At 51.6% G+C, this 26,089-nt stretch overlaps 1 protein-coding gene across 19 annotated transcripts in view; it reads right to left on the minus strand.

Annotated features, from left to right (window-relative positions):
• Positions 1-26,089, minus strand: part of PTPRF (protein tyrosine phosphatase receptor type F) — a 375,667-nt gene that overhangs the window by 14,565 nt on the left and 335,013 nt on the right. For 13 of the 19 annotated variants that reach the window (XM_064665453.1, XM_064665470.1, XM_064665459.1 and 10 more), the window contains 7 exons: positions 23,879-24,091; positions 20,690-20,844; positions 17,862-17,977; positions 15,028-15,060; positions 12,040-12,137; positions 4,021-4,144; positions 1,989-2,164 (listed from right to left, as the gene is read on the minus strand). In XM_064665453.1, coding sequence (XP_064521523.1) covers positions 1,989-2,164; positions 4,021-4,144; positions 12,040-12,137; positions 15,028-15,060; positions 17,862-17,977; positions 20,690-20,844; positions 23,879-24,091 — 915 coding nt within the window. The remainder of the gene's footprint in view (positions 1-1,988; positions 2,165-4,020; positions 4,145-12,039; positions 12,138-15,027; positions 15,061-17,861; positions 17,978-20,689; positions 20,845-23,878; positions 24,092-26,089) is intronic. The other 6 variants (XM_064665471.1, XM_064665465.1, XM_064665463.1 and 3 more) reach the window with 1 other exon arrangement.

Raw genomic sequence — 26,089 nt, forward strand, 5'->3', positions numbered from 1 at the left:
ACAGGGTCCAGCAAATACATCCAGGGAAGCCCTTGTTGTGGATGGCTGGTTGGATTCAGGAGTGGCCAGGCTTCTCCACTGCCTCCTTTGGCACTCTGCCCCTCCTGCAGTGCCTGAGAAAACTGCCCACTTCTCATTAGTGCTGGGGATGTGCCAAAGAGGCAGCAGGACATGGGCAGGCAGTGCCAGGGAGCAAATGCAGGGGTCTAGGTCTGGTTGGGTCAGCCTAGAGCCCCTGGGCAGTGTGCCCAGCCATGCAGGCTGACTGCAGATTCTGTAAGGGCTCTGGTCACCTCCTGCCCATGACAGGGATTCACAGTGCCTGTCTTGTCACCAGAAGCCTGACCACACAACACTGTGTTTGGGACAGAACCAATACTGCAAGAGGCAACTGCAGGATGATATGACAGGGAGCGTGCTGGGGGGAGATAACGCACAGCTCAGCAGCACAGGCATCTTGGGCAAAGACAAGAGCCTGTGGGGTCAAAGGAAACCCGTTATCTTCAAGAAACATGCACCTTGGAGTGCTTTGCCATAACTAAGCAGCCCAGAAGTTAAGTGAGTTAGGACTCCAGGCATGGATTTCCTTGGTAACCTAGAAGGGCTTTTCCTTGTACTTCAAATATATGCTCCATTACTGAAATGTGAAGGCACAAAAAAGTCCCCATACAACATCCAGCTGCAGAGGGTGGTTGATCAGAAGCTTCTGATCTTGCTTAGCCCATGTGCCAAGCCCTGAGCCGCAGGGAGGGTCAGATTAATTTCCCTTTGTTTGGGCTGGGCGGGTGACAGTGGCCATCGGACAGAACAGGCAGGGCCGTGCAGGGGGAAGCACAGTGCAAAGCTGGGGTTGCCTCTCTGGAGGAAGCTCATCTCCAAGGAACACTGGTTTTCCCTGCAGGCTGTAGGGCATTTGTAGAGCCAGGGAAACCCATCAACAATGCCTGTTTTTGTACATGCAGAGAAAGCAGATCTGTTTTGCCACAGTGATCGGTTGTTCCAGCTGCTTCCTCCCAGCCAGCGTGGGCTGGGACACCCCTGTGAGCATTTCAGTGCTAAAGCTTTGAAAAGGAGGGAGAGCATGCAGGCAAAAGTTTTAACTAAACCCAAACTTGACAGCTTCTGCTTCTCAAGAATGAGCTTATTGGGCTAAAAATAACCAGTGCTTCACAGCTTGAGCGCACAAGCCCCTTCTCCTGCTGTTGGCATGGCAACACTAAAATATTCTACAAGTACAAATGCTCACCACTAAAATTTTACTTTTAGGAACAAACTGATCACAAGAGGCAGAAGCTGCCTCCTGCTTGGGCAGGCTTTGCCCAAAGGGTGCATCCGGGCATGGGAGCACTTGGTCACAGCTTACAAATTCCTGCTTCAGGGGCTAAGTAAGAACCTCTGGCATGAAAACCTTAAGTATCATCCGCAGTGAGGGCTCCTGCTCCTTCTCCACCTCACACCTTCCCCACGGTTTGCAGGCAGCTTTGCATTTATTACATCAGAATATCTAATCCTGGCTGTATGAGCCAATCATTTATACATATTGTCATTGGACAAGGCACAAATTAGTCTTGTTATTGCAATGAGACCCTGTCAGCCATTCCCCTGCATTGCCAAAGATGCCAGGGTCCTGTCAGGCTGCAGGATGGTGCTGGTACAACCTACCCATTGCAGCTTCTCAGCTTCTGGGACTGTCCACACTCCCCATTTCAGAGCTTTCCCTTCCCCCTTTGGTGTGAATGATGTGGGGAGGGAAAGGACGGGTGTGCACACAGACAGACAGGTAAAACAGGGGTAAACGAGCAGGACAAAGACAGGAGGTTTTGCCCCACAGGGACACACTTACAAGGCACTTGTTGCTGAGCTGCCAGCCCCAGTGAGCCACATCCCTGGAACTGCCTCTCCCTGGATGCCCTTATGCTGTAAGGTGTTCCTACCTCTCTCTCCTGCCCCTCAACAGCTCCAGGAAAAAAAGGAAGCACACACTGTACCCTGGACTTCTCCTCCAGCCTGGTCATCATGACTATAGTTGCTGTTCTCTGTTCCCACACCATCCTCCAGAAGTCGCTGAGGGTTTCTGGCAGAGGTCCCTGTGTGGCAATGTAGGCGTTCTGCTTCCGATACCCATCGATGTAATTGGCGTTGATGTAATCACTGCCGGGGACTCCTGTGCAGGAGAAAGAGGGTAACAGTTACTCTGGGGGCAGCCCACGCCCCTGTCTGTACCTATCGCTCTGCAGGGCCCTGCAGGCAGGGGAAGAGGCTGGGGATGGCAGGATCTTTCTCCCAGGAATCCTGCAAAGGACAGGGATGGTGCCTGAACAAAGAAGAATCCTTTGTAACTCCCACATTAATGGAACAAGGAGGCAACACCAAAGCAGAGAGACAGCTGCCACCCGCACACAAAGGGAAATTCACAGGCAGGAATATTAAGGAGCTCGTTTTGGCCCCAAGCAACTCATTGAAATAATTGTCTTAAATTCACCAGCAATTTGTTATGGTCCTACAGCACCTTTTAAAAATGAGGCTGCTTCATTAGCTTGCTTCTGTTAGAAAAGGATGTCAGGCAGGGATGTCCTCCTATCCTTCCTGCAGGAACAGGTATCCCAGAGGAGGAGGAGATCCCACTACCATTGAAATCTTTCTGTGTGAGACCCCCTCTACTGCCTTCTGACAGAGGCTGCTCCAGCCTCCACTCTGCCTCCACCACTTTAAGGAAAGGAATTTTTTGTAAAGGCCTTTAAAATGCAAACACATAGTTACTAAAATAAATGTGGCAAAGCAGAAGCCTGGGGCTGCTTCCCAACTCTGCTCAGCATGGGCTGCCCGGGCCACAGGGAGAGAAAGCAGCATGAATCTCCTCAGTCTCCCCTGGAGAGAGCATCTGCACTTCATTAGGGGAAGGAAATAAAGCTGGGGGTCACCCCTCGTCCTTTTGTGCTGGGGAATTTTCTACAGGTCTGGAAGTCTCCAGCAGGCAGCAAGTGCTGGTGGCTCTGGGGGAGTGGCAGCAGCCGGAGTGTAGCACTTGGCTCCCTTGGCATGGGCGGCGGGGACCTGGCAGGGTGCTTTGGGAACGGTTCCCAGGAAGGCACAGACACTACTTACTGCAACTGAGTCAGGCTAGAAAACAGGGATTCCCCCACGTGTTCACCCCACAGCTGTCTGAGAGGGTTTGCCCATGAGCAGGCATGCCAGGGAATCCCATAGCTGCTGCTGCTGCTTGACAGGGCTTGCTGTGAGGGACCGTTTGGCCCCCCCTCCTCCTCCCGAAGAGGATGAGTAGTGCATTAGCATTAGAAAAGCCTTTTCCATTCCTAGAAAAAAGATGCTAGTGACTGTGCAAAGCCAGGCCCCAGTTCCTTCCCCAAGCATTGAATTAGCTGCATCTTCCTCATCCCCATGAGTGGGCTCAGATCTGCTGTGCAGAGCTGGATGCTGGTTCATAGAAAAAGCTCCTCTGTGTGCAAGAGAACTAAAAACATGGATTAGCCCAGACTCCAGAGATGTGGGGCTGGTTCTCGGAGCCATGGGAGTGAGTGCTATGGACACCAGAGCCTGATGCATCTCCCATGGAATAAAGGGACATGTGGAGCCTGATGTCCCAGGGGAAGGGGCGCCCCTCAATCTGTGTCACTCTGGACACTTTCTCAGGAACAAGTCCAAGAGGAAGATACTGGCCTGACAGTTCTGTTGGGACAGAGGGTGGCAGGGCTAACAGTGCCATGTTTCACCAGTACTGAGGGAGGCAGCTGAAGTCACACAGCAAGGACAGAAGTAGAAAGGCTGCTGGGACAGACATCTCTGCTGCCAAGCAGTATCAAGCAGCAGCCACACAGGACACACTGCTCTGAGGAAAGCTCTGCAGAGCCCTTTCTCTCTTCTGGCCATTCAGAAGAAACATTTGATCATGCTGATACTTGGTGTTTGCCCCTGCTCAACCGAAAATGGGGAAAAAGATGGTCCCCTGCTACAGTCAGGTTCAGCTGCTTGCTGGGGTACTCACTTCAGAGTCACTCTTACCATCGATGGAGGTCAGGATGACACGTGAGTGGTCATAGGCAATCACGTTTGCATAGCGGTTTTTGGGTTTATTCACTTCCAGGTTGGAGTTCTCCCAGGTAAACTGCTGCCCTGGATCAATGGACTGTGGAGAGAAAGAGAAGGAAGGAGTCAGGAGTAGTTACAGTGCAGTGAGATACTGCAGCACACATGCGTTTCAGTCAGGAAATCTGCACTGCCCTGCACAGCTCTCCCCAGGCCAGACACAACTTCCATGGGTGTCCACAGCAGCAGTGTCAAGCCAGACCACACTGAAAACCAGTTTCCAGTGGGACATGCATCCCATGACCTGCAGGCAAAGCAGCCCCTCGCTCGGGCAGCCTGCTGCAGATGAGCCTTCATCTCCTCTGCTGTGTGCTATCCTTTCCTCTGGAGCTACCCATCAGCAGAAATTTGGTCTTCTGCCAGGACTCCAGAGAGACCTGACTGCACAGCTCTTGACCTAGAGGTTTTATTAGCTGTTGAACTGCAGTCTCATGAAATATAGCAAGCCCTGGGTGTCTTGTGCCCCAGGAGCTTTCAGTATTAGTGCCCTGCAAGACAGCCTATGAGCTTTTGCCAGGGAATAGTCATGAAAATTGATAGGTTACTATCCACTGCTCCAGCTACTTATGCAATGTAAATATCTCTTGTTTGAGTTAACAGAGTGACAAGAAACTATAAACCCAGAGAAGAGACATCGTTGTAAATCTTGGCCAAAGGCCTGCACACTATGCAACTGCCTGAAAAGCACACACCCCACTCCCACCTGGCCTCGCACATCCGATGATTCTCCCATGTGCTGGTGCAGCCAGTGCATGCCTCCTCCAAGGCCAGGCAAGCCTCTTCCCAAAGCCTTCCCTTTCGTCTTTGTCCATGCGCAAAACAAGGTGAACAAGGACCATCCCTAAAGCACCCCTTGGAGATGGGGTGGCTTTGTTGTCTGAGAGACTCGTGAGGCACCCGGACAGCTGCCTCATGTAGGGACTTGCTCAGCACTCGCAGCCCTGGGCAAGCTGGGGGCAAACACCTACAGCAGGACAGTCACCCCATGAACCCCTTTCCTCTGAAATTACCAACACTGCCAAAACATTAAAATCAGGCTCCAACTCAGGGTTCCCAAAACTTTGCTGGCCCAGAGACATGAACGCTGGGTAAAGAGGCCAGGGGAAGCACAGCACGCTGTGCTCTCTGCAGGCATCTGTGTTCATCGCCCGGCAGAGAGCCGTGTCAGGAGGTTTCTTAGGCAGTGAAATGCCTGTCTGTCAGCTCTGGATCAGCTGTGAGCAAAAGGCTGAGTCGAGAAGCACAGCTCCCTGACTGGGCTGACGTGGACAGCCCTCATGGTCCCTCTGCTCAGTCCCACCAACCATCGCTGTGCACAAGGTGACATCCACTGCTGTCCCCCACGCTCCTCAGCTGTGGAGCAGGCCCTTCCCAAGCAGCCAGCACTGGGTGTGGATACTGGCTTGGGCACAGAGCACAGGCACTGCCTGCATTGCTGCAGCAGCCCTGAGGGATCTGTGGCACCAGGGGCCAGTGCTGTGCCAGGTGGCAGCTGTCTGTCTGTCTGTCTGTCCCCACACATGGCCCGTGCTGCCAGCCCTCCCCGCAGCAGCAGCAGGCTGCCTGCAGGCACAGGGGCCAGCGCTGACGAAAACACGCAGGAGGATGTGACATCACAGCGATGCTAATAGGCAGTTTGGGAAATGTAGGATGTAAATAGACATTTCCTACAGAAAACCTGTAATTTTCTATTATCAGTGTAATAAGTAGGCAGCCGCTGCGCTCAGAGTCACGGCAGCAGGGATGGTGAGAGTGGAGGCTGCAAGCACTGCTTCTGGCTGGAAACCCACTGGCCTGGCTGCCACAGCCTCTGCAAACTCCTCTGCCCAGGTACAGAGACATCCCAGCACAGCTCATGGTGTTCTGGGGCACTTCAATTCATCCAGGCACCTGTATTTTGTTTTCAGGATAGGCTGCTCACTGGATCAGCTCTTTGGATGCTCTCCTCTCAGGTGTGTGGCAGGGAAGACTGCTGCCCACCTAAGGGTGGGGCTGAACTGCAGAAGGGCAGTGCAGAAATAATCAAAGGTATGAAAAAATAAGAGGAATATAACGTGTAAGGACTTTTCAGTTTGGAGTAGAGATAAGTGAGAGGGGTTTTGATACCAGCCTGGTCAATCCATAGCACACTGAAGGAGAAGCACAAATAAGACAAACTCAGGAGGAAGAGATGGACCCACCAATGCCTATTAGAGACATAAATAATACTTATTTTTCAAAAAGGTGGCCTTAGTCTGCACAGACAGCCCATGCAGAGAACTGACTACCTGGCGGTGGGGCTAAGACTGGCCCTGAAGGCATCAGTGAGCATCTTGTTGCTATGGAGAAGCAACCCAAGAAAGCACCAGCCCTACGTGCACCCTGTGAACACTCTCAGTGGGCACAGGCGGGTGCTGGAGCAAGTCCTCCCCCCTCAGCAGAGGCAGGCAGAGCTCAGTGCAGTTGTTGGTGTGCAATCTACACCGCACATCACTGCCACACAGCTGCAGGGCAGTGTGCTTTGCACTGCAAGTCCATGTCCTGCCACAGCAGAAGAAAGAGTTATTTCCTGGGGGGTGGGGCACAAGGCTGCCAAGAGCCCCCAGAACCAAGGAGGAGCATCAAGGGGTTGCCATTAGGGTTAATTGCTTTGATGTGCAATGAGGATGTGCAGAAATGGTCTAATCATCATCAGCCTCTTAAGAGGGCGAACAGGTGAGAAAGTCAGAAGTAATAGAGCACCTGAGTGCAAAGAGGCTCTAATTAAATACTCCTGCAAATTATTGACTCATTTAGAAGTAAAATGATTTAATTTAAACTCTGATGATGAATTAATGTACACCTGTTCCCCCCTTTAAGGCAAACAAATGAGTAAATAAACTGGAGCATGATGGGCTGCTTGGAGAGCAGTTGGAACCCTCACATGGAGTGGTGGTTGGCAAGTCTTGTCCCATCTCCGTACAATGCTCTGCAGCCCCAGACTGTGGCAGCACTGCCTTGTCTCCCCACCTTGCTCCACAACTGCTTGGGCTCTGGGAATCTGCTCTCATTCCTTTCTGGGGCTCATGGGAATGACTGCTTCATCCCAAAACTTGATCAGAGTAACACTTTCAACTCATTCTTCCTAGAAAGCAGAAGGGCTAGGAAATTGGAAGGAAATGAGCCAGGAACAAACTTAAAAGCCCTATGACTTTTAGTTTTACTTTGCTTTAAAGTGACAGGGGAGATGCTGTAAGACAGCAAGTGCAAATTAAGAAAAAGCCCAATTAGTGAAACTCCTCCTTCCCAGCATGGAAGTGCAAAGAGCAATCTCTCCAAAGTAGTTCAGGGATTCCTGCTGCTAATGCCATAAAGACAGAGTCAGACCATTGAAACAGGATTGGAAAAAGGCTCCTTCCTCGACAGACTCGAGAGCACTCTGCAAATGCCTTGAAAACATTCCTGGGTGCCAGTTTATCTCTCAGATACAGTCCACCTTGGGTTTGTTGCTCCCCTTCCCCAGTGCAGCTCCAAAATCCCTCCATATGCCAAGTCCCTGCTGTTGTCTACACTGCTGGCAGGCATGGGCAACCCGGGCAGGCAGACCCCTGGGGCAGCCCGGGCAGGCAGACCCCCGTGGCAGCACGGCTGGCCCTGCCTGTGGCAGCCAAGGAGCTGGGCAGCCGTGACCCTGCGCTGCTCAGCAGCTCAGGTGGCTGCACAAGGGGGCACAGGGGTGGGAAGGTGCTCAGGCAGTGAGTGCTTCCTGGCCTCCTGTGAAATCAACCACATTAGCACAAGCATTGACCACTGTCAATCTCTGCTGCGTCTCAAATGAGGACATAATGTGCTTCTGAATCAATGGCTGGCAGCGCTTCAGCCTTATTATTCTTATTACCGGAACGTGAGTGCTGCGTGAGGCAGCTTCCCGACCAGCCCATTAAACCCAACACGAGCGGCTCCCTGGGTGCTACCTGGACCCCAGGTCCAGCACCTCCTGGGTTCAGTGGCTCCAGGGACCCAAGCACCTCTCCCACCATCAGGACTACAGGCAAGGGAGATGCAATGTCCACAGTGGCTTTAAGAAAAACACAAGTGAACACTGGGTTTGGGCAGGCCAGCAGTGTTTGTCTCCTTAGAAAACTGCGAGGAAGGGTCTGCAGCCTCCCCACTACACCGGGAAGCAGGAGCACAGTCAAATCTCATACATGACCTAAAGATTACCAAGAACTAATGTGCTGGGCAGTGCCACACTGTCAGGTTCTTATCACCTACAGCCTGCTTTGCTCCCAGGGATCTTACACTGGACGGACATGCCAAAGGGACTGGGCATGAGGGGCAAAAGCTGCAGTTTGGATGTAAGGAAAAAATTTTCCCCTGAAAAAGTGATGCAAGACCTAGCCCAGAAACAGCAGCAGCCACAAGAGAGCAGGAACTAGTGCTGGCTGGAGCCAGCCAGTCCTGTGTTTGCTAACAGCATCAAAGGGGACACCAGCACTCAGCCTGCTGGATCCCACAGCTGCAGTGTGTGATGCAGTGTGTGTGTGTGCACACCTGTTTGTTCCAGTGCAGGTATTCCTGCACCATCCGAGGGCAGGAGCCTGCCCCCCGTGCACAGGCTGCAGCGTGGGAAGGTGCCCACAGGAGGAGCTCCAACACAGCGACAGCGCCTGCCACCGCCCGCAGGTCCACAGTCATGGGGCTCAGCCTCCCTCCTACTTAATTCCATTAGTCCCTCACTGTAAATTCATTGTAGCTCCCAGTGTACACTAAAAATGAAATACTATCCTGGTGCAGCCAGGCCAGAAGCTGCTGCCAGACCCTTGTGCCCTGCTCCCCAGCTGCTGCATGCCCGGGGAGCATGGAGGGGCTGTGCTCTGCCCCACACCAGAGCAGCTGGCAGCAGTTAACTGTGTCTGCAGCCGGCTCAGCTCCCAGCACCTGCAGTTCAGCCTCTCCTGTCGCACCAGGGGTACCAGCAGGTCCAGCTGGGATGGCTCCGGGGCACCAGGGGAGAGGGCTGGCCCGCAGCTCCTGAGCCTGCTCTGTCTGCAGCCAGCACACAGCTTGCTCTGTGATGGCTTTGTCACACGGGCTGCTCAGCCACGCAGGGTGGCAAACCGGTGTGAGCAATATTATTTGTTCTCTGACCTGTGGGAATGGAGGTCAGATAGCTGTGAGAAATCTCTGCCACCCTTCCGTGCTCCCTTCCCAGGCGTGCGGGGAGGTGCTGACAGGTCTTGTTTTGTGTCACCTGTGTCTAGGCTACCCTGCTATTGCTTGCACAACTAAGGCAAGTGCCAGACTGATGGCTCTGGGCCAGCTGGCCTCAGTGGTTAAAAGTGCTGTTAAATATTTGCTCTCTGCCTGTGGTGCCACCGCTCCTGGAACATGAGCCATCTATAAACAGCCCTGCACCCCATGGAGATGTTAGGCTGACAGGCTACTTTGCAAAAAACACTTAAAATTCAACTATTCCAAAGCACAGTCAAACAGCAAATGGGCCTTGGGGGTTCACCTGCAATGCCTTCCTCCCTTGGGTCTCCCTGCTCAGCTGTGCTATGCCCAGTCCAGCAGCACTACCATGCCATGGGGAACAGGGTCAGGGCTTCCATCTTTCTAAGTGCTGGGTCACCACTCAGCTCTGTGTAAGGTCTGCGGCTCACACAGTCCCAGGGACTGTATCACCACTTACTGGAAATGCACAGTATGTGCCAAAGTGTGGTTCCTGTCTCAGGCTCCCACGGGGCTGCACAGCCTGTTCCCCTCCCACCTCAGCTATTTCCGCATCCACTCTGCAGATTCCCTTACTCAGCAGCACATGCTGTGCCCATCCTGCCCTCCAGCCCTCCCATCGCAGGCCCCAAAGGGAGCTGTTGCTCTGCCCACGCACACAGGGACCAGGATGAGAGTAGACCCACTGCTACAGCAATCCTGCACAGGTAGCAGCTGTTCTCTGCAAACTCAGTCCAGGATTCTTCTTATTTCAAATGGGAAATGACTGTATTGATCCCCACATGCCAACAAGGGGCAACCCCTTCTGCTTTGGGGTCCATCCTAGTGTCAAACACTGCATGAGCCTGTCATGTTCAGTAATTTCCAGCTGATGAGGAGTCAAACACAGTAGAATCCAGGGGAAAAAATTACATGCAACAATCAGCTACTTAATAGCTGCTTCAACATGAGAAGTACAACTGATTGGTGCTCTCAACCAGCCATGATATTCTAAAGAAAGAGAAATGAGAAGAGAGAGGCTCATGAAAGCAGCTAAGAGAATTTACTTAATGCTCATTTTTTCCAAAACAGTTCCCACAGCTCAGTATTACACTGCAGGCTCTAATGAGCACAGGCCTAGTGTGAGGATGGGAGTGCACAGACAACGGATCCTGCCAAATCCACACCGTGCAGCAGAGCCACAGCCTGCCTGTGGACAGCCCTGCTTAACATTTCAGCTGGACCAGAAACAAAAAGCCCAAGGCAGAGAGATATGACTGCACACCTTGGCACCACTGGCAGGACATACATGAACACACAGGTAGCTGACAGGCAAGCACATTATTCCTTTAAACAACTCCCAAGTTGCAATGCAATGCTGTAGCTCATCTCTCTTGTTCAGACAGCTGAATGCAGAGGGATGCCAAAGCCCTCATCTTGGCATCCCAAAGCAAAAAAGAGCTCTCTGCCTTCCTCGGATACACACAGCACACCCTTTGAACTAGCTGGAATTGGTCCCTTGCCTTCTCAACATCTGCTTTCCCTTTCCTGGCATATATAATCCTACCTCATGGGCAAATGTTCTGATCTCATCTCATGGATCAGTGTAGGTATGGTGCAGGAAGGGGAGGCCACAGGCACAGGCAGATAACAATTCAAACAGAAGTGATAAGACATGCAAAGAACACTTCCTAAATTTATTCCCTCTTTAATAGTAGTGGGGGTTTATTTACAAGTCTCCTGCAGCTCAAGAGGGTCCTGCATGTAAGCACAGAAAAACATCATCCTGCCATTGCTGCTCTCATGGCGGTAGAGGAACTTTTCACAGTTTTACACAGTTTCAACCCAATCACGCAGCCTGGAGAGCGCCTAGAAATGCAAGGCAGCCCTCACACAGGCCAGCCACTTCCCCTCCATGTGTGCACCCCCTTGGCAAGTTGTTCTCTGGGGAGGACAGGGATGGGCTGGGAGAGGTGCAGTGCAGGATGGAGGGATTCACCAAATGCCCAGTGCATGCCTGTGCGTGTGAGCAAAGGCAGCATCAGTGGTGGGTGCATACAGTACCTACCCAGGGGCTCCACCAGAGATATGGACCAGGGCAGGAGCATGATTCAGCGATGTAGGTGAATTTGCAGCTCAGGGCTGTAGGGCAGAGAGAGCTCTGTGCAGGGAGGGGAACTGGGACTACTCCAGGGCAGTGGGACATTAGCAGAGTTTCTGGTGGCAGAGATGCTGAATGGCACAGGGTAATGCCAGCACAGTCCAACAGTGTTCAGGGGGAGATTAGAAGGGGAAGCAGGAATGAAAACTCAAATGCATATTCATTGGCATCAGAGGATGGCGCAGAGAGCAAAGCTTTGAATGCAGATGGACGTGAAGGGGCACAGGATGCTGTGGACTGAAATACCTCAGCCAACCTGGATGGAGGGCAGCCCTCACACAGCAGAACAAAGTAATCAGCAACAGTGCAGGCAGGCTGTCCATTCACTTTTAAGGCTGTAACCATGGTGGGAGCATGGTAGGCTGCTGTGCATTCTGCTGCAAGGCCTTTTCCCTGTACCAGCCATGCTACAACTGCTCGAGGCGAGTTCCCACCGCTCTGGGGCTGGCAGGGAGAGCTGGCAGGCTCCCAGGGCTGGCATGGGGCCTGCCCAGGCGGTGCTGCTGCAGGGGAAGCACAGCTCAGCTTTCATCAAGCCCTCTCCGCTGGGGGTCCTGGCCAGCATCACTCTGCCCCGCAGCCCGTCCCGCTCCCACGCTCACCTCATACTCCTGGGAGAACTTCAGCCCATCGTTGGCCTTCAGCCGGTCGATGTTGTCGGCGAGGTCGCTCACAGGGATGGGGGGGTGGTCACGCATGCCTGCAAGTGAGACAAGGAGGGAGGAGGGAGAGGTTATGGCTCTGCATGGCCAAGGAAGGCTCAACAATGGCATGTGCACAGCAAACCCAAAGAGTGGGCGCGAGGCGGACACGTGTGACTATGTGAAGCGCTGGGCAGGATGGATGGGAGGTCGACGAGACCACATGGCATGCGGCACACACTGTCAGAGCACACGGTTCGGTGAACAGAACAGAAAGGTGATGTGCAGAATGTGCATGACCGGGTGAGCAAGCCAGGACAGTACAGCCACCGGGCACACAGAGCAGGCCACGCAGCGGGCAGGGGCTCGGGACAGCCCCTGGCAGGAACAGCCCAAGGATACACTGTCACTGCCCTTCCCGGGCTCCCACATGGGTTGAAGTTGAACACACCGATCCTCTGGTGCTCTCACTGCCAAGGGCTGAGGCTGATCCTCTTGCTTAGCCCTAACAATGGCATTAGCCAAAAAGAAACTCGCCCAGACCTGCTCTAGACGAAACCTCTGCAGTGTGTGTGCGCAGCTTTTTGGGTAGGGAGATGCTGCCCCAGTCCCCAGGGAGCTAGGGAAAGATGAGAAGGGCCCCGTGGAGGAGCAATGGCTGCTCCCCTGTTGGACACTGTGTAACATTCTGAGAGCTGAGGAGCAGCTCTGCCTGCAGATGTATAACTCAAGTGTTTTTCAGTGATGCTCCAGAGGCAGAGCCAGCTCCAGGGCCCAAAATTCAGCTCTTCTGGGCTGGCTCGTGCAAGGCACCATGTGCAGTGACGTGCCCTCCAGCAGCCTTTAGGAGGCTGCTGTGGGCTGGCATGCAGCTCAAGCCATGGCAGAAGTCTTGCCCTGTCTAAGGCAGGATGGCTCATCCTGGGCACAGCCGAAGCCCTGCTCAGGGGAAAGGCCTAGAGGAGGGGATCCCACAGATGCCACACCACTATGGTGGTGTGCATGTGGGATTGGGAGGAGCCCTACTAGAGCCCTGGGATTCAGGGCTCAACCATCACAACCTCCTTCTCTGATGCTGAGATGCTGAACTGGCAGGAACGTGGTTGTGAAACATCTCATCCAAATCCCAAGGCTCGTGACTCCATCGGCTGCTCTGTGGGTTTCCCAGAAACCCCACATGGGTAATAATGATTATTAATAGGCTGAAGCTGTTGACTCACACTCAGGGAGAAAGGCTGGAGCACAGCCAGGAGCTTTTCAATCTCTCAGGAGACTGAATGCCACCGCAGATGGCAGTGATGGGCCACTGAGGTGACGGAGCAGTCCCCAGGCTGGGTACAGGCATTTGACACAGTGGTGACAAGTCAGGAGGTGATAACACGGAAGTGTTACACCTCAGACCCCTGCATAAAGCACCTGACATCTGTACACAGGCAAGACCCGATCCAACACACACTCATCCTGCCATCACTTGACAGTGCAGAGCTATCCACGGATGGCCTGAGAACACATGGACAGATGGAGAAGGTAATATCTCTCTTCTGCCTTGTGCTGAGGTCCTTCTGCATATGGTCTTCTGCTTGCCACTTCACTCACCAGGATCCCCGAGGTGGCTGAGCAGGCCCACAAAGATTGGTGGTGACAGAGCTCTGAGGCTGTAGCTCAGGGGCAGCTTTTTCAGAGCTGTTACTGAACGATGAGAACAGCGTGGGGCCAAGGCAGAAGTGTGGGGCTGGAAGAAGAAAGAGACTGGAACATAACCACAGTATGTGCTTATCCCAATGTGGTTATGTACAAAGTATGGCACAGACCACAGCAGAGCTGCCAGACCCTCATCTCAACTGAGAAATACAATGGGGTCTCTTCAAACTTGTAGTTTTGCTGGCCAAGGCTGTGTTGCAGCAACAAAAGAGCTTCAAGGGCAGATGGGGAGAAAGAGGTGGTTGGAATCCCATTATGGTGAACCTAGAACAACTGTCACTGCCACTGCAGGGCAAGATGGAGGAGATTTGTACACTTTGCCAGGACTTCCACATGCTCTCCCAATTGCTCTGGCAAGAGGACACTAAGCTCTCTACCAGGCTAGAAGGGCTCAGAGGTCTCACAATGCCTGCAGGGCCACAGACTGCAAAGCCCTTGGCTCTGCTCCTGGGGGAAGTATTTATCCCACATACTTCCCCCATTCCTGTTTGCACACAGATGCCTTGTACATCCAGCAGCAGGGAGGCTACGCTTTCATGGTTGTTTGAGGGTGAACTTGAAGCTCAGAAGACAAGCATTAAAGGGGCAGTGACACCCACAGGCCGGCACTACTCCATCCAACCTTCTAGAGCAGTAAGTCCCTCTGCTCTGTGCCTCGGAATCCGGTGCCAACACTGCCAAGGAGAACAACTGCACAGCAGTTCAGAGATGATCAGTGTCCCTTGGCTTGTGTTCTGCCTAACTCTATGACACAGCAACCCAGCCAGCCTAGGGAAACCAGTTTGCCCAAGGTAGGACGAGAGTGTGTTCAACCACTGGGCTGAAGAGCACCCTTAGATTTGTCCATTTGGGGTTCCTAGCTGGTCACCCCCTCCAGAAGGACCAAGGTTCTCTGTCCCCACCCAGGGCCAGCTGCAGGCCTGATGCCACGGCAGAGCCTGGCACACCACTCTGAGGGGGCAGGTGGCATGGGAGCAGGCAGTGGGTTGCTGCAGAAGCCTCCTGGCAGCCCAGCACTCCGGGCCTTCCCTTCTGCACCGTGCTGAGGTGAGCTGCTGCAGTGCCATGTGAGCAGTACCGAGCCTGGCCCCAACACATCATGTCAGAAAGTGAAATCGCTGCCATTTTACAGTCTGCTGTAGGTGAGGGTGACCTTTATGACATTGAAACAAAAATTACAGAGACGAGAGAGAAAGTGAAAGAAAAAGCAAAAGGTGTCATAAGATAAAAACAGGAGTTAAAACTAACTTGAGATATTCGGGCAACAGGCGACACTGGCACCTGCAAAGAGAAGAAATGGGGCAAGAACAGAAATCCCATTAGCTTTTAGTCATCATCGCAGAGGTTCAGAAACGGAAAGACAAAGAGATGAAGATGCAAAGGAAAGCACCATCTGCCACAGCACTGGGAGCCTCCCTCCTGCACAGGACCGACTGCCTGGCCCAGGGGCCTGCTCTCCAGCTGGCTGTTGCACTGGGCTGTTGGCTCTGGCCAGTGCCATCCCCTGATGGCAAACACATGGAGCTGGAGCTACTTGCAGGGGAGTGAGCACACGGGTCTTCATGTGACACCAAGAGCTACACTTCTAGCTGCACACCACTGGCCACAGCCCTGTGCCCCGGGGGAGCCAGCAAGGGCCAGGGGATGGCAGGTACAGGTGGCATCTGTGCTGGCTGGAAGCCACAACAACTGCACTCAGCCCCAGCAACCTCTGCTCAGCGTCCCTGAGCCTCCAGCTCGCTCGCAGCTCATCAGCAGCACAACTCAGCCTCATTTCATGGTGTATTGGGACACTGCCTGGTCCTGGATCCTCTCAGTGACTTGGCACAGCAGTACGTTAGTACAGGCAAGCCAATGGGGGGGAAAACCCTTGTCTGAAGTAGGAACCACAAAAATGAGAAAGCTTAATATTTAATAACAGTAGCCCAATTAATTATGCATTAAACAAGTTTTCCCTGCTCAGCACGCTCCAGCAGGGAGCTACCAGGGCTGGTGGCCAGCACCTCTTGTCAGTGCATCCGCACAGCACTGCCTCAACCTCTGGCGGGTGACAGGGGCAACAGCATGGACCCACTGGGCTTGGTGGTTTTCATGCACCTCATTAATGAGGACAAGCTCATCAGGAGCTGGAACAGTCACTTCTAACTGCACAACACCCACTTCTGCCCCTCAGAGACTCTCAGAGACTCACAAGTGATGCAGGGGGGAGAAGGGGAGGAGGACACAGTGCTGTGTCATGGTGGAGGAGCATTGTCTGGCAGTGTCCCAGGCCCCTGCTGCTGTCAAGTGAACTAGGCACTGTGGCTTGGTTTTGCCTCTCCAGAGAGCTCTGCAAACTCACCAAATGAGCCAGCATCTTTGGCTTATCCTTAGGCACAGATGGGAAAAGAAAATTTCCCAGACCCCTCTTCTCTCTGATGGAAACTCCTGACCCTCTAGCAAGGGATGTCCTTGTTGCAAACACCCCAATCTCGCTGGAGACAGGAGCAGACATGAGCCTGACCTGTCACAATCCCCTGTGCAATGCAAACCACGAGCACACAGCAAAGATGGCTCTTGTTCCCATGTGGAGACATGTCACAGAGGCCTGTCCCCGTGCATAACCGGCCTGGAGTAGCCCTGTTCAAGACTGTGCTCCTCCTCAGGAAGCTGCACGCTGTTGCTGACTGTGTGTGACCCCCTCCTTAGTGCTGCTCCCAGTGATCTGCCTGTTGAGATGCTCCTCCTCTGGCACAGGTGCCTTCCTTTCTCCCCACAGCACTTTCCTCCCATGCTGCAATACCACGCTGGCCTGTGCTGTGGCCAATTAACGTGCCAGCTCTGCTGGCAACTGCCAGGCTGCTGCTGCCTCCCATCCCTGAGATGTGCCATCGGTCCTGCCTGGGAGATGCACTAACTAGGGACCTCTGACAGCTGCCTGGGCATAGAAGATGATGTGCTGGTGAAGCTCACCCCAGATGTGAGTCAGACTGCTGTGAGTGGCAACAGGAGAGGCTCCTCTTGCCCCCACTGCCAGACACAGCAGTTTTACATCAGGAAATGGTCCCTCCAAAACTCTCCTGTTAGATGAAAGCTCTTAGATGAATGAGCAGCAGGAGAAAAAGGAAAGTAGGTTACAGACCAGGAGGAGCTGCAAGTTAGAAGAGAGCTGTATGTGCCTCATTTACTGCTGAACTGCTCCCTCCATCACAAAAGCCCAGGTGCTCCCTCAGCTCATCTAGGACTTGGACTCTCTGAAAGGCTCTGAACAAGTCAGGGCGAGCCTGTCTCTGATCACTACAATGACAGGTACTGTGCTTTCGGTGTCATCAGAGATGTGCAGGCACAAAGCAGCAGCACAAGACCTTTCTTTCTGCAGTGTGAAGTACAGTTGCCTCTACTGGCTGGCAAACCAGCTACAGCCCGAGGCACCCCAGGCCAGTGAAAGCAGCAGGTAGAGAATGGCTTCTACTGAACTATTATCCTCTGCACTGAGACCACCCTGACCAGCAGTGCCCTTCACTGGGCCACAGCACTGGCTGGGGAGCAGTGTAGTTTGCACGTAACTCTTCACCCTCAGCCGAGCAGAGCAGGAGGGTCAGCACGCCAAAGATGCCAGGATGAAGCTGCTGGGACACCCTCAGCAGTAGGAGGGCTCTGTACCTCCTGATTCCCCCAGATGCAGCCCATGTGGCCAGCACTGCAGCAGTGGTGCTCGGCACTGAACCCCAGCCCAGGCCAAGCCAGCGCAGTACCCGGGACCACTGCAGGTATGGGCGCTCCCAACTGCGTGGAGGCTCCTCCCGGCTCAGGACGACTGCAGTGAGCTTCACGGAATGTCTGACACACACCACACAACAGGCTGGCCCCATCCAGGCTCCCCAGCCTTGCAGGCTTGCAGCGACAGGGCCAGGGAGAAGGATTTGCAACCCACACAGCAGACACCTGGACATCCTCGGTCTAAAGCTCCCTCTGTGCCACTGTGACTGTGGAGCTGCTGGAGGGTGGGAAGGACTGTAACTCCACCTCTGGCGTGGCGACGTGGCGACGTGGCAAAGGGGAACTGGAGGAGGCAAGATGCAAGAGTGTGAGCTGCTCCTTACCTGGAGTCTGGTAGTTGAGTCGCCTCATCTCAACTGGGTCAGAGGAGTGGGCCAAGAGCGAGTCCTTCAGGCCAATGGAGTGCTCGTCCTTGGAAGAGGGGGAGTGTGCCCTTTTCCTATGGACAGAGAGGGTAGAAACAAGCAGGTGAGCTCTGGCAGAGACTGGCATGAACCATCCTGGGAAGGAGTCTGGGTCCCTGTGTCCCAGATACTCAGCTCCATCCCAGGCTCCCTGGGGCTCTGGGCAAGTCACATCATCCTCCGTGCCTCCAATTTCCCATCTATGAAACAGGAAAGATCATATGTAAGCAATGTCAGATGTTTGATTAGTGAGGCACTTTGAAATATGGTATTCTGCATAATATTTATTAGAGAAAATGCAGATGTTGTTTCCTCTTACTGTCTCTAGGAACTATTTCCTGTAGTGGAAGGATATAATAAAATTTTTTTTCAAGTATTAGAAATATTTAAATACAGAATGCTATAATATAATAGTGTAAAGGCTCTTCAGGGTGTGTTTTATTGGGCCATTAATACATGTCTTGAATGGTTGAAGGCACCCAAGGCGTGTATTAATGGAACAATAAAATACAATGTTGTCTCTTCATGCTATATTTATGCCTAGAGCGATGCCACCACCTCAGGCTCTTGCTGGAATTCACAGGCAAAGCAGGGACAGATCCAATCAAAAAGTGGACAAGTGAATATTAAGGAAAATCTAATACTGCAAGAAGGGTTTCTAGTGAATGTTCAAGTCCCACTTCTTGCTGTAGATTAAAAATATGGTGGATATACCTAAGCAGTGGAGAGGGATGTTGGGCAGGGGCAGGACAGCAGTACTCTCTTCTGAGTCCATGCTGACCCTGACACAGCCAACATACAGAAGAGTCTTACACTGCTCTGAGGCATCTCAACATCTCAGAAGCCTTCCAGCTGCCTAGACTGAGACAAAAGAGCTGAAAGACTGAGAGCATTGACAGAAAGAAAGGGAAATACTTGACAAACAAATAAATCAGTGTTTCTCCTATCAGGAGCACAGCAGGATGTGGAATGTGCTACTGGGTACCAGTCCCTGAGCCCTTGAGCAAAGTGGGCCAGCTTTTCTTGGGAATGGGCACAGCACGTAATTAAAGTTTGTCTCTCTCTCATTAGCCTAGTCAGGGCAACTGCTAAACCATTCTCCAGATCCCAAGCTATCCACTGATGCTCAGCTTCCGTTCATTCCCATTGTAGATCTGCCATTGTCAATATGACATACAGATATCTTTGGGGGAAAATGCCTCCAAAGAGAAGCTGGACAGCCAAACCCACAGCAGTATCCTGAGCATGCAGGTGGTGCTGGAAGGGGATATGGTGCTGGAAGGGGATATGCTGCTGCTCCATGGGCTAGGATGCAGCTGGGACATGAATGTCAGGTCTGGGCACCGCAGGCTGGTGCTTCATCATGCTAAGCTAAGCCAAGGTGGGAATATCTTCCATGAGGCCCTGGTACAGAAATCCCTCCTGGAGCCATCTTCTCTCATTAAAGACCACCAAACCTGCTATTTCTTACAGTTCCCTGGTACTGCCTCGAAGCATCCTCATTAGAGACTGCAAGAATACACCTGCATTCTTGATGGAACAGCTCTCAGTCTGAAGTGACCGAGAAAACAAAGGAACCCCTTTAACTGCATTTTGTTGCCATATCTTTTGTTATTTTTAATTTAATTGAAAAAACAATCTGGGAAGTCTTTACGTTGGAACTTCTCCCTGAGAGCTGTAAGAGGCTGACAACTGCTAGGAGGCTGATACCTTTGAGGAAACAAAGTCTTTGTAAACATCTAGTGCTGGCACGCTCCATACTCCCAAAAAACAAAGAAGCCCCTTAGTAGCTTCGGGCTTGATTTTTAAAAAAGGAAATAGACTTGATATTTTAGCAAAACAAGAAGATAAAATGGATTCATACCTTTCTTGCTTACTAGATCCAGGGAAAAGCAGGAACAGAAGAAAGGAGATGATCACTGACACAGAAAAGCACTGACTGCACATGCACAGCAGAGCTCCATTTAATCAGACAACAAAGCCATCTCCCCTCCCCAGCTAGAGAGACATATGTAAATAGAGAGCCCAGGAGGAGCAGAACCTTAGAGCTGAGCTGGTAGGGAGGGAATGACCCACTGTAACTGAACAGGCTATGTGAACACGTGCAAATTCAACCTGTGGCTCCTCTGGAGGACTAACAGTCATCTCACACTACAGTTACAACTTTGCTCTGCTAGGCAAAAGCAGGTGTTTGCCTCTAAAGGGAGCACAGTGTGTGGATGGCTCTGATCCAGCAGTCAGGACTGAGAGGCCTCCAAAAGAGAGCTCCACTCTGATTCTAGCCTGTCACATCCGTGCCCTGTTCTCACCACCAAGATCAAGTTCCTCAGTCAAAATTCACGGGAGTGGGGGCACCTGCCAGAGATCAAGCAGGCAATTTCCACAGAAAACCAGTACTAGAGAAGTTCCCAAGGCTGCCAATCCAAGCTGTGTGACCAGAGAGCAGTCAGACTGGCTTTAGGGACAAAGCTGCTCTCCTCTGTCGCACTGCTCACATTTCCAGAATCCACAGCAGCTCTGTGTCCTGGGGCTATTAACTACCCTCTGCATACCCAGCCCTTCCAGCTCTTCTGCTCTCTTTATAAAGCAGCCTTCTGCTGTGCCAGGTAGAGACCTTCCTCCTCCCCATGACCGCCAAGGATTGCCTATCAGAGCACCCCCTATGTGAAGATTACAAGGAAGGTCCTGAAGGCACCAGCACCTCTAGCCCTCATGCCGTAAGTGCTATGTCCTGGACTGGATCTCACCTTTTGAAGAGGAGTATAGCAATGACAATGATGATGATTAATATCACGGCCAGGACAGGTCCCATCACCCAGAGCATCTCTGGTTCATCTTGCTGCTTTGCTGAAGCCACTTCCATCACGATCTCATCCGAGTAGGGGCTGGCTGCATATCTCTTCTGAACAGCACAGGCAGAAGAGGGAGAGAAAAGCAAGCATCCATTATGCTAAAGCAACAGCTACATCCCTGAAATGCAGGAGTTTGCCCTTGCCTTTGGCTTGCAGGAATGGTCGTGCTTCTCAAACCCCAGCAACATACCATGAGATACTCTCTCTCTCGGCGTCAGCGAAGGTCATGCTGTTTCAACAGTTTCTTCCTGGTGTGAAACATTCTCAGTGCCAGCAACTCCCCAGGTGTGAAATGTTCCCAGTGCCATCAACTTTGTGGCTGGCAGACCCAACCTGGAGGTGCCAAACTGGAGCAGCCCAGCTAAGAGCCACTTGCCATCCCTGGATTTTCTCAGAACCAAATCACAAGGTTTTGAATCCCAACCAATTGCACAATGGGGCTGGCTGATGATTCCTAAGTGGTTTATAATACCTGCTGTGCTGATATCAACACATCTCTCCAGGACAAGGCTATATTAGGAAAACCCCTGCTGGGCTAGGCAGTTTTCTTAAAGGAATGAAATGACAGAACTGATGTAGCTGATAAACAGACCTTAGAAAGAGGCTCATTCTTACAGGTTCCTTTCCAGAGACTTCTGGAATCTGGCAGCCCCGTGATTTATAACCTGAAGGGACAGTTTTCTAGCCCCACTTGCAAGATGGAATTAACAAGAGACCCAAACCCTTCCTGCAGAAAAATGACACTGCACCTTGTTCTGCTGCTGTTGCTAAGGCTTATGGAGCAGTGTTGTACCTTCACAGCTCAGTGCTGGTGGGTCAGAAGGGTTAAATGCTGCAAAAAGAAATCCTTTCCACCTATTAGAGAGGGCCAGAGCCTATCAGTTCTGTGTCTGTGGCTTTTGAGCAGCACCTGCTGCCTGGCATTAAGGAGCCAGAAACACTCTGCTCCTGCCATAGAAAGTTTACATCATTGAAGAGGTTCCTGTGGATCTATAAATCTCCTGCTTTAAGGTCGAAGTTTAAACCTGCAATTCATATCTGCACATACGTGAGGAGAAGAAAGGGAAAAATCAAGTGTGCTGGTGTCCCACAAATGCTCATCTTGATCTTCTCTCACAGGTGCCCTTGATCCCAGCCAGCCTGATTTCAAACGTGTGGAGTACAGAAAATACTCTTATCTGGGACATCCTTCTGGCAGCCCACACTAGTGCAGCATCCTAGCTGCTCTCCTCAGACTTATCAGCAGAGAAGCCACTGTCTGGGGGAGAAGCCATGGGGGGTGGCTGCCACTTTGTCTGTAAAACTACAAGGCCCTCTTTCAATGCCTGTGAAACAAGCTGCCAGCTCCTGGTTTAGTCCTGTTCCTAGAGGAAGTCTGCACAGGATCACTGCAACCCATTCCCACGTTCCCACACCCCCTTGTCCAATTCAAACAACAGGGCAGGGAGTCAGGTACAGCTCTGAGCATGGCAGGGACAAGAAAATGCTGTACTGGTGTCGAGAGGATGGGGCAGCAGGCCTGAGGCTCCCCTTTGGGTGGGCAAGTGGCTTCTCTGCGAGGAAGACACAAAGGCTTTGCCTGTGACAGCCCAGAAAGGTCAGGGTGCATTGGTGGAGGGGAGGGAAGGAGCATCTTGACCTGTGCAGCAAGGTCACACGTGTGGCCACCTCCAAAACCTTGTGCAAGGGGCAAACATTCATAATTCATATTTTTGCAGACACACTTAGGAGGTGCCTCCTCCCAAGAGAAGACAGAAGCAGAAGAGATCAGAAGGACTGTTACCTGAGTGGCATTTCCAAAGGTAGACTGAGAGGTGCAGGTGTCCCTGCTCCCAGAGATGGTGTTTCAACCACACTTCCCTTTGCCTTTGAAGAATGGCAATGTTATGCTCGCCTGCTGACACTAGAGACACAGCAAGCAATTTCAGAGGAGCTGGATGGGGGAGACAGTGCACAGCTTGGACAGAATGCCTCATACTCCAAATGAAAACGGATGTGATGCAGCAGGGGATGCAGAAAGGTGGTCTGCAGGAGCAGGGTATATAGGAGATTTGTAGGAGCAGTATAATAACTGCTGCCTGATGGTTCATTGGAGGGCTGTGGCAGATCTGTGCTAGTGAGGAGATGATGATTATTATAGTTGGGATCAACTAGTTAAGGTCATCTCTTCTTGACAGGGATTGTCAGGATAGCTCATCTCAAGGCCTCTGCCTTACCTTGTTGCTAATCTGTGACTTTCCTTCCCTCACCAGTGTGCACATCTTGCCACAAGAACACGTGAGCTGGATGACTAATGAAGAACTCGACCAGCCTTAATGAGCCATTACAAGCAAATGAGGCTGAGGACGGAAGCCACGGCTTGGAAGCTGACCAAAGGATTCTGTGCATCTCTATTATTTCCATTATTTACACACTGCTGCCACCACCACTCCTGCCCTCTGTGTTTACAGCTGGACAGTGATGCACAGGTCTTGCTGTGCTGCTCCCTGCTCATTGCATCAGCTACTCCCTTCCCGCTCACGTGCCCAGGCCCCGTGTGCTTGGCAGCAGCTTCCAGCCTTTGGCAAAGAGAGATGCAGGAGCAGGAATGCCTACACAGAAGGCAAGCATGCACCTTTGCCCTGCTGATGACCCACTGCGATGGGAGGCAGGTTTGCTAGGGCAGATGTCATCTGGAGGTGAGGTTCTGGGCAGAGAAGGGCCTGTGAGGGCAGGTTTGCAGGGGGAACATCCTGTTCACTGCAGTTTCTGCAGCCGCTGTGCAGGGGAAGATTTCATGGGCTGTCTTCCACAGTCGCTTACTTGGACCAAAGCAGAATGAGGACCCATCCCATCTCAACCCTGTGTCAGGCTCTGCTCTGAGCACAGCCCAGCAAGCCACAACTGAGCTTGTGCAGAATGTGTGTGTTGACACACTGCCCTCCACTTTCATCTTTTATGTAGAACACATGTGCCCTTTACACCATCTATCAAGTTAACTCCCCCAGCAGCCTCAGCTCACAGCAGTTGCTCCCCCTGCCTGCACTGAGGCCACCTCAGCTCTACTGGGACAGGCTGTGCCCATGCCCCACAGAAAGTCCTTACCGTGTCCCCATCCTCCAGCGAGGCCAGCACGAAGCAGCGATAGCTCAGGTCTTGAGACAGAGGCTTGTTGTAGAAACCTTTGTAGTTCTTCTCGTCCCCCAGGGTGAAGGTCTCGGGCAGCACATCCACTTGAGCAGCAATGTAGGGCTTGAGTCTGTCTGCCTGGCGTCGCTGGCGCCTGCTCTGACTCCCCTGGTTTATGGCCTCCAGCAACTGGGGACAAACAAGGTGCATCACTATTGCTTCGCCCAGCGTGACACCGCCTTACACTGTCATCTTACTGGCTGAAGGACTCAGCAGGAGGGGAGGAAGGGAGGAGAAGATACTGGGTTTGATTTGGATGTGGTGGTACTAAGAAACCAGAGGCACGTGTTATCCATTTAGGCATTGCTGGAGCATCTGTCTGCAGACCCTCACTGCAAGCACCTCTGCCAGGACCGCAGCTTTAGAAGAATCCTGAGTCCTGGAAAGCTGACAGGGTGAATGTTAGGGCTGAAACAGCCTGGCTGTGACTGTCCCCTCGAGTTAATGGGCTGTGAGGGAACCAGGCCACATTCTGTGGCCCAAATATTGGTCTGGACAGCAAATCACACTGTCTACGGATGCTGGATGTGAATTACAGCTGATGCTGATGTACTGGGAAAAAGTGACATTTGCCGTGTCTTTCCCTTCTGTCAGTGCCTCGGTATCTCACCTGCTGCTGTGCTGCAGGCAGAGCTTTGTGTAAATCACAAAGAATGGTAACAGATTTCACGGGATGTTCAGAGTAAAACCGGCAAATTTCATAGTCACAAATTCATGGAAAAGGATATAAACACACAGAAATTCAATTGCACTGCTAAGAAGATTCTCAGATGTTTAAAGGTCTTTTTTTTGCAATGAATGAAAATTAATATCAGGTTTGGAAGAGAAATTCTAATTCAAACTGAAAAAGGAGGCATGAAATACATTTCACACAGAAATGTATCAGTGCAATACTGTCAGGGTAGATGGGGAACATCAGAGGGCTGGGGAGAGTGATGTGCACACAGAGCCACACTGCTGAGCTGAGCTCACTCTCTCTGAAAAGGAAAAGCTAGGTAAGAAAGTAAGAAGCCCCTTACACTTTGCCACGGACAGACCATCCTTGCTCTCTTATCAATACTCATGTTAGAGTAATTTTGGAAAGCTATGGCTTGTCATTACAATATCACCAAAAAAAAGAAAAAAAGGAAAAGAAGAAAAAAAACGGAGAAATCTCAGTTACATAAGTGTCCCTGTAACTGCAGGGGGAAAAGGCAGAAGGACAGTCTTTGGAGTGTGGAGCTTGCTCCCTACACCCATCTCTTGTATCTGGCTGAGATTACAGCTGAGCTCTTTGGGGCAGAAAGCACAGCTCTACATGCAAGGGCATGAAGCCACAGGGCTCCAGTTGTGACTGAGGTTGCTGGAGGCTTCTGCCACTTACACTTGTATCACACAGCAAAAGACTGCATCAGAAGATTGCTAGGCTTGCAAAGTTCGGATTCTGAAAAATTAGAAAATTAATACTGCCTGTGCAAAATTAATTCAGCTGCCTTGTGTACGTGTGTTATGCTCCAGCCTTGACTGCATGGGCACAGACTATCTTTTCTCTAAGTCCCCTGCTTTGTTCAATACACAGGACAGACAGTGCTTAATCAAAGGGCAGATATTCCACACTTTGTTTTCTTCTTTGCATTATGCAGCTTGAGGCCTTGTTTATTGCTTACTATTCAAATTCAGTTCTGAAGACAAAATTAATAATTTCCTCATGGGCTTTTCTGTGGTGCTGATCACTATAATATTACAAGTGCTTCACAAACATTAACGATCTTATCTTCCAAACACCCATATGAGGTGAGATGAAAGTGATTATCCTAATTTTACACATACAGAGAGGCAGAGACATTAATGTAAAAAATGTCCAACAATTCTGAATGTCAAATTGAAAAGACATCAGCTTGTTTTGTTTTTAAAGAAAACTCAGTATTATCTTTATAGCACTGATTGTATCCAGCTATTGACTTTCTCTGCAGCTGGGGATGCTTAGGCTTTGCAAATGAGGTTCCAGGATCTCAAACTGAGCACTCAAAAAAATCACAACATGCAAGACAGTGGCTTCTAATGAAAATTTAGATCATTTGCCTGAGGCTGGATGAGACAGATAGGAACAAGATGTCTTGATAGCTTTCAAACACCTAAAGCTCAAAA

The sequence above is a fragment of the Pseudopipra pipra genome, chromosome 9 (genome assembly GCF_036250125.1).
Source record: "Pseudopipra pipra isolate bDixPip1 chromosome 9, bDixPip1.hap1, whole genome shotgun sequence".
NCBI lineage: Eukaryota > Metazoa > Chordata > Aves > Passeriformes > Pipridae > Pseudopipra > Pseudopipra pipra.